Source organism: Rutidosis leptorrhynchoides, chromosome 1 (assembly GCF_046630445.1).
Source record: "Rutidosis leptorrhynchoides isolate AG116_Rl617_1_P2 chromosome 1, CSIRO_AGI_Rlap_v1, whole genome shotgun sequence".
Lineage (NCBI taxonomy): Eukaryota > Viridiplantae > Streptophyta > Magnoliopsida > Asterales > Asteraceae > Rutidosis > Rutidosis leptorrhynchoides.
Window position 1 is genome coordinate 483,652,904 of NC_092333.1, and position 12,023 is coordinate 483,664,926.

At 37.9% G+C, this 12,023-nt stretch overlaps 1 protein-coding gene across 1 annotated transcript; it reads right to left on the bottom strand.

The window, feature by feature from the left end:
• Positions 1 to 8,584: 8,584 nt before the first annotated feature.
• Positions 8,585 to 9,151, bottom strand: LOC139840238 (uncharacterized). The gene has a single exon (XM_071830487.1). The coding sequence runs from the start codon at positions 9,149 to 9,151 to the stop codon at positions 8,585 to 8,587; it is 567 nt and encodes a 188-aa protein (XP_071686588.1).
• Positions 9,152 to 12,023: the final 2,872 nt, after the last annotated feature.

The window sequence follows — 12,023 nt, forward strand, 5'->3', positions numbered from 1 at the left end:
GTGTTTAGGGTTTCCAAAAATGGAAACTAATTGAATAAACAAGGTTTATAAGCAGGCAGGGGTTTCTTCAAGGTGAGAAAACCTCTTCCGTGTCTCACACGGGTATTTACCAGTTATCTGAAATATGAAACATCTCATTAAGTGGTCCAAACGAGGTCCAATTTAAATAAACAAACCTGTTCTGTGACCCTTGTCATGAACTGGTCTCAACTATATAAATAAATAATATAAACACGTAATTATTAAAATAACATATAATTATTAAAATTAATAATATTAACACACACAGGGTAGAATGGTCATTTCCTGCTAGGCCCAGTCTGAGGGTGTTACAATCCCGGACCGTTATGCCGCCTGAGTTCCATACGGAACGTCATTTAAGTTATGAAAAAGATGTGTCTTATCGATACGAATCATTATGCGTATCATCAAGTTACATAGGATCTATTTATAGTGCAAAAAAGATGAACAAATCGAAAGAAAACGAGCATTCCTAGTCCAAAACCAATTTCAGCCGGTCAGATCATTATCCTAACACGAAATACTTTTTCCCTATAAGGGAGCCACCTTCCTATGTGGAAAACTTTCTCCCTTTAAAGGAGACTCTTCAGCAAACATGATTGATTCCTAGTTCAATTCGAACTTCACACTCAGCACATAAACCAAATGAAGATTTTGTGCCATGTTTTCGTACTATGATCGATCATGTTGGTAAGATTTTCCGTATAGCGGCTGTAAGGTACCAGTACAAGACAATAGCTGCTTAGCATGTGGCGTATGATGTTGATTGATGTTTAACCTCGAGAAATAATCTCTGCAGACCCGGAACACGGATGAGAGATCTGTGGGGTGGCCTCAATCAGTCTGGGGATCAATCTGTAATTGATCTGTCTAGCGTATTGCTGCTAAGCGGCTAATGTACGTTTAGAGTGAGAAAGAACTGTGTGAGAGAGAAAGTGTACTTCTCTCTAACTGAAGTTCAGATGTGAAATATGGTGACCCAGGGGGTCTATTTATAGGCGTAGAATGTCCGAAATTCTCGGGATACACGTGTCAATTGCTGAATAGTTCGGTTACGCGAAGTATCCGGAAGGTCGGTGGTGTGTGCTGACGTGGCTGCGTGCTGTTCACGCGCCTAGTAAAAGGGCTTAAGCATTGAAGCTGCCTGCAGGGCTTACGCTTGACGCTGGGCTGCCTGCTGTACGCTGAGCGGCAAATACTGAAAACCACCAAATTTCGTTATCTTTCGTACTTTTTGATCCATTTTTCTGTATAAAAATGGTGTTTTTATGCGTGTATCCCCTGCGATACACCATTAAGTCCCCCCAGTTTTAATGTCTTTATTTTTGCAAAAAATAAAGTCATTAAACTAAAAAATAAATAATGCATTTTACCTCGGGAACATAAAACTGCCACAGCCAACCTTTTCTCTGCTATGTCAGCTACATTTTGATCATTGTCTGCAAAAAGTACCTTTTTCGAATTTTGAATTTTACTTTTCAATTAATTTTATTTTCCCGCATATTTACTCATCTGACACGTGGCATCATATTGTCCATACGATTAGCTGCCAACTGTTCATCTTCCACTCTCTATTTAGGGCGCAGATTTTTCTATTTTGCATTTACTTCTCCTAGAATTAACTTCTCTTCATCTACCTTAAATTCTTTATTAGGAATTTCTTTCTTAAATACGAAATCAATGGCTATCTTTAATGTTGAAGATATTTCAAGCAGAATTTCATCAATCTATCTCGATCGTGTCAGAATCGCCTTCCCCAAATTTTTTGGTGCCGATGCTGTTCTTCCCGGTCCTCATGATCGTGCATCTCGTCCTCTTTCTAGAAAAGTAGCTATTTATGGTCGTGCTTTATATTTTCCCCACCTTCGTGTTCCTTTTACAAAGTTTTACTTAGACGTTTGCTGCTTCTATGGTGTTAGTTTTGGGCAGTTTGAACCTATGTCTATTCGCAAAATTATGCTTTATGAGATGTACTGTCATGCTCGAGCTATTACTCCTTCTGTACGTCTATTCTCTCAAATTGCGACAATAAAGGCATATGACAAAGGATGGTTTTGTATTACTCTGGATGGATTTTTGCTTAATTCTGGTGATTCACCAGAGGATTGGCATAGCTCTTTTTTCTTTATTAATAGTGACGTTATTCTGAAGGATTGTTTGAAAGCTCGCTACTGGCGTACATCACTTGATCCTCCCAAGAGTACACATCCAAGGATTAATGGTGATGAACGAAAAATAGTAAATATGATAAATAAAAAAAGGAGAGAATTTCGAACCGACAATATCCAGAGCATATGCTTTCTCTGTGCTCCCTTAACGCTGAATGGGATGAAGCAACACGTGGTTATGCCATGGTCATTATAAAAAACAAAGGTATATTCTTATGATGAATCATGGTTTGTTCGTTAAATTGTGTTATCTGTTTAATGACTGTTATTTTGTTGTTGCTCTGTCAGCAATTACTCTGCTCACCGCCTTGCGTCATATCAAGTTTGATGAGCTTCAATTTGCTTCTGAAAAGATGGTTGATGAGGTTCTTGAAAAAATTCTGTGTGAAAATGAACTTGTTGATGATGCTGCTTTGACTCGAGCAAATTCGAGAAAACGTCGTGCTGCTGGTAACGTTTCTTTTGAATCAATAGCGAAAGATACTCTTTTTTGCTTTTTCCATATGCCTAGCAATGGTGGTTATTATAATGTTGATCCTGATAAATATCCAATATTGAATTGTGATTCATCCTATCTGGATTGGAAAAACTTTTTGAATAACAACTGTTATTTTATTTCAGCCATGGCATCTGAAGAAGAAACACAAAGAAGGCTTGCTCTTCCGCCCCCCGCTCAGCGTAGCAGAATAGGGGAAAGCTGTTCACAAATTAGCCTTCCTAATTTGGATACTGCTGGTTTGACATCTATATTGGCTGGTCCTCCTGGTAGTTATGAGGATTTCATGAAGTATCTTAAAGCCATGTTGTCTCCTTCACTTATTAATTTCTTTGAAAACTTATCTGATGGTGATGCCCGAAAATGTCAAGCACAAGGGCATTATCTGGAATATTGCCTCTGAATTTAATAATTTGAAACGTTTAAGACGCTCTGACCAAGTTCACCGTGACAAATCTGAAAGAATTAAGAAAGACTCTGAGTCATTTGAAGCTGCAAAGCTTGAGTTGGATGTTGTTGTTGCTACAAAGAATGCTGTTGAGGTTCGTTATGTTGAAATGGAAACAAAAGAGAAACGGTATCTTCATAAGATTGAAACGTTGACGCAGTCTGAAACATCATTAAAGGAATAACTTGAGTTAAGCAAGGGTGAGACCAAGCGACTTATTGCAGGCGTGCCGAAGATTGTAAAGAATGCTTTTGCCTCTGAGAAATTAACTAAGCCGTTTGATGAATTTATAACCGTTGCACTGGACGCTGAACGGATAAAGTTTCTGGACAGACTAAAGAATGATGTGCCTGATTTCCCCAAGTCTTTGCCTGAATCACTCATATCACAATTGAAACCGGATGCAGAAGACAGACTTAAAGTGATAAGTGATCAGATAGAGCATCTGTCATTTCCTGAGTTAGAAAATTTGTGTAATAATGCTGCTACATCGGTAGATGATGTTTTAAATTTGAAATTGTAATTTGCACTGCTTGTATTATCTGTTGATGATTAATGTATATTATGTATGTTTTTACTTTGTGCTATTTTTGCCAAAGCTTTATATGTTTGATGATATGGCCAAAACGGATAATTTTATTTAGTGCGATGTCGTCAGGTCGCAACACGTCAGAATCGGCTACCAAAAGAGAGTAAGGATTTTATTATTTATATTTAGCTGGGGTTTCCTAGCTATAACTCACCTACTTGTCTTCCTTTTAACGAGTAAGTGGTAAATATAACCTAGGTTCATATTTTTATATGTTTGCTCAGTAATGTGGGACAAAAGTGCCTATATAGTTAACCCTAGTGACAAGAGGTGATAGGTTACGATTAACTTCTAATATATTGATATAATTGAAAAGGATAAAGATAGATAGGTATGAAGAATAGAATTCTGATGGGGAGTTATTGCAGGAGTTAACTTCCTAGAATAAACACTAAACCTCAATCAATTGGACTTTAATCCTAACTGATTTGTCACTAAGAGCTTAGGCCTTAAAGAATCTGGCTAAGATGGATATCCCTACTCCCAACGTTAACCTAGAGGGTTTAAACGACCTTATGGATAGAATCCTAGGTACATGAACAAAGTGGTATATCCCTAAAGGAAAGTCTCAGCTTTTCTTAATCCTAGTCGGTTTAACTAAAGTAATATTCCACCACTTAATACTATGCTATGCCTTAACATTAACAGATGTGCAATCTTAGATATTCTAAGGTACTGCTAATTGGATTAGAGGTCTCTCCTTTGCGATCACTTATTCAACCCCGGATCATCTTACAACATCTCAAGAACGTTGCTTCTGACGCGAATCATGCTTTTGAGCAAGCTAGTGTTCACTAAACTCTATGTTATCTACTCTAATCACAACCTAAATGGGCAGCTCTTCTTTGATGAATAAATGATTATTCATACGTAGGTACTATATCCCTATTGTGACGTTAAGTACACATAACTACTTACCCGTATCCTAGGGTTGATCAAGTCCTAATACTAGGTTATAGCCACGTGAATAAGCGGAAAGGGTGATCCGTAAATTAAACTTCTAAACCGTTAGGGTTTCAGCATATCAATAGCATAAGTTTCAGATAAAGTATTCAACATATAATAAACATTTGTAACAGACAGATAGGCATGCAAGATGAAAGCAACTTAAGATAACAAGATAAATTTATTAAATTAAGGAAAGCGTTCACCGTTTACAGACGAGATCTGGACCATTACAAGTGCTGACATCCTCTAGACTGCTCCTATTACAATCTTCGGCGTTCGCCTCCGGGTACTTAATTTCCCGCTCGGAGGTGAGAAGGCCTTGAAAGCTCTAGTGAGAGAAAGTGTATTGTAGTGAGAGAGTGAAGAGAGGTTTGTTGAAATTGGATGACAAAAAGCCTTTAAATAGAATTGGATTTTGCCTGCAAACGGCTGGCAGGCCGTTTGCACAGGCCGTTTGCCAAGCCATCCCGTTTGCAGAGGCCGTTTGCCCTGGCCGTTTGGCAGGTCGTTTATGAACCAGGCAGGCCATTTGTTTTGCCTGGTCAGCTGGTTTTCCTGAATCGTAACTTGATTTCTTGTCTTTTACCATTTTCGCTGTAGAATCTTCGTTTTAGCTCCGTTTCTCTTGATTATTTTTGCATCGCCTTCGTAATTACTTTACCTACAAATCTATCCGAAAAAGCGATTCTTTTTTCGACAAAGCTTTGAACTTTATGCTTTTGGGACTCAATATCGGGGGTAAAAACATGACTTTTTAGCCGATATCATTTGATTTGAACAATCAAAAATGATGACTAGTCATATATTGTTTGTATTATTTTTACGTCATGACGATCGTAGATACATTCTATTGCCTGGATGCTCAGCAAATTTCTACGTTATCCGCTGCCATTTCAATCTTTTGTTTATGATTGAACTTCTGCCACCGAGGAAAAACTTCTCTTTTGCGGCCAGGGATGACACACAGCTTTGTGACATCTGATAAAAATCCTTGGCCGGATAAAAAATTATAAATAGTATGCTATAAGAAATTTGTCTGAATTCTTATTTCTATAAAGAAATTTCTACATTTATGATTGCATCTCATATTCTAAATAGTTGATCAGGCTATTTGAACATGCAATACTACGCATAAATTTTTTTTAAGCTCATTGCATTCCATGTTCTTTAAATTTCTTCCCCGGAGGGCTCGCAAGGGTATATGATCCGTTAGGATGTGCCTTTACAACTTTGTATGGACCCTCCCAGCGTGGCCCTAACTTCCCTTGTTTTTCATGTCTGCTTGCCTCATTGTCTCTCAACACTAAATCCCCTTCCTTGAATTGCACATATCTGACTCGCTTGTTGTAATATTTTTCCATTCGCTACTTTGCATCCGCTTGACGGATGGCGGCCATGATTCGCCTCTCTTCCAATAGATTCAAATTTTCACGCAAGATGGATGAATTATTTTCGGTGTCAAATGCCAACACCCTTTATGTTGGAACACGGATTTCAGCTGGTATTACTGCCTCAGTGCTATATACCAAACTGAATGACCTTTCACCCGTGCTCCGTTTTGTCATTGTACGATGAGCCCACAAAACATATGGCACTTCATCTACCCATTTAGTCTGACTCAAACCCAACCTAGCCTTTATGTCGACTACAATTTCCTTATTTGTCACCTCAAATTGGCCGTTGGCTTGTGGGTGAGCAACCTAGGTAAATATTTGTTTAATGTTTAACTCTTCACACCAACTTCTGAACTGATTATCTGCAAACTGTTTACCATTGTCACTTACAATTTCATTTGGTAACCCATATCTACATACAATATTGTTCCACACAAACTTCTTTATATTTTCACCCGTTATCCGTGCCAACACCTTTGCTTCAACCCACTTGCTGAAGAATTCAATTGAACAACTAAGAACTTTACATTTGCCACACTTCTTGGAAATGGCCCTACTATGTCGATTGTCCACTTACAAAATGGCCATGTAGATGATACTAAGATTAAATCATACTTGGGTAAACGCTGGACGATTCCATGCCGCTGACAGGCATCACATGTTTTGATTACCTCTGCTGTATCTTTGTAAATTGATTGCCAATAATATCCTTGTCGCATTATCTGTCCAACCACAGTTCTATAACCAGAATGCTGTGCACACAAACCTTCATGCATCTCTTTTAGGACATATATTGCTTGTTGTGGTGTTAAACACCTTAAATTTGGACCACTGAAGGATTTTCTATAAAGCACCCCATTTTCCAGGACGTTAAGCGGGGCACTAACTTTTATCCGTCTTGCTTCCATGGCATCAGTTGGCAGTGTTCCATCCTACAAATATTTCACATAGGGAGTTATCCAACACGGTCCCCCTTCTTCGACTGTTGCCACTACCACTTTTTCATCAATTGATTTATCCTTCAAGACCTCCACCAATACCCTCTTGTGCAAATGATCAAATGTTAGCGTTGCTAACTTGCTTAGAACGTCTGCCTTTTTATTTTTATTTCTTGATATTTGCACAACCTCCAAGGTTTCAAAATTTTTAGAAATTTTCTCAACCAGTTGCAAATACTGTTTCATAGAGATAACTTTTGCTTCAAACGCTCCATTAACATGTTGTGCTACAATCTGAGAGTCTACATATGCACGCAAATGTTTTATTCCCATTCTGACGCTATGCGGAGGCCGGAAAGCAACGACTCATATTCTACTTCGTTATTGGATGCATAAAAACAAAACTTCAGTGCATATGTATGTTCTTCCCCTTCTGTACTGGTAAGCACTAATCCTGCACCAACTCCTTCCTCACTTGATGCACCATCAGTGTGTAATTCCCACACGTAATTACTGCCTTTAACATTTTGCGGATGATCCATCTTTTCTGTTGTTTCTAATAGAAAATCTGCCAAAATTTGACCTTTAACTGCATGTCGTGGTGAGAAATTTATTTCATAATCTCCTAATTCAATTGCCCATTTTGCTAGACGTCCTGACGACTCTGGATTTTTCAAAATTTGTTTTATTGGTTGATCTGTTAGAACGAGAAGTGCTTGAAAATAACGTCTGAGTCGTCTAGCTATGTGTGTTAAAGCATATACCAAGTTTTCAATTGGCGGATAGTTAACTTCACTTTGCTGCAATATCTTACTGACAAAATATATTGGCATTTGCACCCCTTTCCGTTCAGCGATTAAAACTGAGCTAATAGCCTCCGCGGATGCTGCTAAATACAAAATTAGCGTCTCCCCTGCTATCGGTGCTGTTAAAGTAGGAAATTCTTTTAAAAGCTGCTTAATATCCTGAAAAGCTGTTTCAGCCTCTTCTGTCTACATAAAATCTTTTTTGTTCAGACAATTTTTTAAAAGCTTCATAAATGGTAGCGATCGATCTGCTGATCTTGATAAAAACCTTGTTAGAGCTGCTAATCTTCCATTCAAGCTTTGTGCTTCTTTCTTTGTTTTTGGAGATACCATATCTTCAATTGCTTGAATCTTTTTCGGATTAGCCTTAATTCCTCTTTCTGTGACAATATGTCCTAAAAATTTTCCTTCCTCCACACCGAAAGTGCACTTCTTGGGATTTAACTTCATGTTAACTCTTCGCAGTGACTCAAATGTTTCAAGAGTATCTCTGAGCATACTTTCTTCTGTATGACTCTTGATAACAATATCATCAACATAGGCTTCTACATTCCTACGTATTTGATCCTTAAATGTTTTATCAATCACACGTTGATAAGTTGCCCATGCATTCTTTAACCCAAAAGGCATCATGATGTAGCAAATATTCTATCTGGTGTGTGGAACGCTATTTTATCTTGATTTCGTATTGCCATGGAGATTTGATGGTATCCCTTGAATGCATCCAAAAAAGATTTAAATCGATATCCACTTACAGATTCTACTTTCCAATCAATTTATGGTAAAGGATAGTTGTCCTTTGGACATGCTTTATTTATATCTGTGAAATCTACGCAAATCCTCCATGAATTATCTGGCTTTCTAACCATAACTGGATTTGCTACCCATGTCTGGTATTTCACTTCCCTCAATATCCCAGCATCTACCAATTTCTTAACTCTTTCCCTGAGAAATTTTGTTCGATCTGGAGCCATGCCTCTTTTCTTTTGACATACTGGTGGGATATTAGGTTTCACACCAAGCCTATGTTCAGCTACATGACGTGGTACTCCATTCATATCAGAATCTTGCCACGCAAAAACATCTAAATTGGTTGCTAAGATTTTGTAAAGTTTTTCCTTTGTTTCCTTTGCTATTGTGTTTCCAATGATAATTTTCTGATCTGGAAATTCTGGATTTGATGACACTGAACCATCTTCATGTACAATTGGATTAACAACTGTTCTGTTTATTTGCACACATTCTATTGCTCTTCTCCGTTCAGCGTATAGCGTGGCGATACCAGCCAGTGTGGGAAATTTCATCATTCCGTGCACCGTTGACGTCACAGCTCCAAATGTCATCATAGCTGATCTACCTAAAATGACATTATACTGTGAATTTTCTTTGACAACTAAAAACTCAATATGAGTTGTTCGTTTGAATGGTGTTTTCCCAAGACTATTTCTAACACTATGCTTCCTTCTGACCATGACGGATCAATAGCAAAACTTGCTAAGGGAACAAACGTGTCTTTCAACTTCTCCTTAACTCTTTCTGGTAATTGTTCAAAACAATGCTCATACATGATATCTGCTCCTGTATCAGTATATATTCCCCCAACAATGCAATTTGCTATTCGGGCTTCAATCACTACAGGAGCATCAGATAGATTAGTATTAAACATGGAAGGAAAAGAAATCAATTCCTGTTTCCAATCTTCTAATGCTTCTGCTTTCCTTCGTTGTCCAGCTTTCCATGAGTGTATCATGTTTGCTTCAATAGGTGTTGTCTTACGATTACGCCTTTTGATGCTCTTAAGAGTTGAGTGATTCTTTAGCACGGATGGCGCCATTTGTTGGTACGATTTTCCGTATAGCAGCTGTAAGGTACCAGTACAAGACAATAGCTGCTTAGCGTGTGGTGTATGAGGTTGATTGATGTTTGCCCTCAAGAAATAATCTCTGCAGACCCGGAACACGGATGAGAGATCCGTGGGGTGGCCTCAATCAGTCTGGTGATCAATCTGTAATTGATCCGTCTAGCGTATTGCTGCTAAGCGGCTAATGTGCATTTAGAGTGAGAAAGAACTGTGTGAGAGAGAAAGTGTAATTCTCTCTGACTGAAGTTCAGATGTGAAATATGGTGACCCAGGGGGTCTATTTATAGGCGTAGAATGTCCGAAATTCTTGGGATACACGTGTCAATCGCTGAATAGTTCTGTTACGCGAAGTATCCCGAAGGTCGGTGGCGTGTGCTAACGTGATTGCGTGCTGTTCACGCACCTAGTAAAAGGGCTTAAGCATTGAAGCTGCCTGCAGGGCTTACGCTTGACGTTGGACGGCAAATATTGAAAACCACCAAATTTCGTTATCTTTCGTACTTTTTGATCCATTTTTCTTTATAAAAATGGTGTTTTTATGCGTGTATCCCCTAGGATACACCATTAGATCAAATATTCATAACATCTTCATGTGATATGGGTAACGTTTGTTGTTAAGATTGGCTAACTCATATACTACTTACTTACTTAGAGATAAGATCACCTCCAATTAATATAACAAAACTTATTAAAGTTAACTTTATCAATTCCATTTTTCATGAAAGCGCCGTCGTTATAGAGTTTTCGTTATTTTTGCAAAAAGAAAAACTTTATCAGTTTCAATTACATATTTATTTTATTTATTACAGTATTTATTATAGAGTATTTGCTATAACGATTGCCCTAACGGCTATGGTTAACTATTAATTACAAATTAGTATTTCAAATATAATAACTAAATATTTCGAACAGTAAATTGACCTCATGATTTAGGTATAGAAAAGTACGTAAAAGTATGAAAATTTACATTACTAGATATTACAGAGGATACCCATGTATGTGCATCCAAGGTCTGAATGTTACAGTGCATGTAAGTTGATGACTATTGTTCACAAGTGATGCAAGTAACAGTTTGACACTTAGCCAAGTCCAACTTTAGTATTTGAAAGAAGAACATAAGAGCTCGAGTTTATTAACAATTAATGCCAATTGAAACAACCCAACTCGTATTCAATCAGATAATTTTTTTTTATTAACCAATAATGCGCCATTTAATAAATCGGAAGATGTAAACCATTACATAATCTCATTTAAACTTACAACGTTTTTAATGTTTACAAAAGGCACGAAGGCCATTAATCAATTTTATTACAAGTTCGACCCATAGATGATAGTTTTAAACCAAACGACACTCGAGCATGGTTTGGAGCTAAACTACCCAAAACTAGATCAACTTCCAAAAGCTTCATCCAAAGCATCCCCTATCAAAACAAATCGGGAGGCCCCTAATCCAAACGAACACCCTTACCCTTGTCCACGCCGGAACTAAAAAGAGTAAACAACGAGAGGGTAAGCAAAACGCTTAGTGAATGCAATAATTATACACATACATATATAATATACCTACTTGCAAACACTTACACACATACCGCATACATGCTAGCAATACAATTAGCATACCATCGCAAGTACAAGCTAAAAGTCTCCAATACTTCAACTAGCACAATCAATAGCATATAAATCTACATAATACAATACGCTACAATACAACACACAACCATGGTTAACCATACTCGCGTCATGGTGCTACCGGCTCTTTGGTTCACACCATACGCATCGGTTATGACGCTACCGGATCTTTGGTTCACATTACAACCCGAGTCATACTCGCTATAAGTGCTACCGGCTCTTTGGTTCACACTATAATAACTCTTGTCGTAGTGTTACCGGCTCTTTAGTTCACACTACAACACACGTACTACGATGCTACCGGCTCTTTGGTTCACATCATAGCACAATCGCACATACTATGGCACTACCGGCTCTTTAGTTCATACCATAGTATACAAATAAATACATTATATACATACACATATAATTATTCCACTCACCTTATCGCCTTTGGTGAACTAGGAATCAAGCTCGCAACCTTCAATGATATGCACCTATCACATTATGCATTTAATTAACATACAACTCTAGTGGACTAACCACCAACACTTCTTCCTTAAGCATTTAATGCCCTAAAAGCATTAAATGATTCACATCCACCAAAACCGCCCATTAATGACTATGACTCGTCATAAATCACTAAAAGCTAGTGATTAGGGTCTATTAACACCAAATAACACAATTTATGGGTATTTCATACCCACCTCACCCAACTAGGTCAACCACTACCCATTTGACCCATT

Excerpts from the sequence above, each read along its gene's own strand:
- LOC139840238 (XM_071830487.1), bottom strand. The coding sequence starts at position 9,151 with ATGACATTTGGAGCTGTGACGTCAACGGTGCACGGAATGATGAAATTT.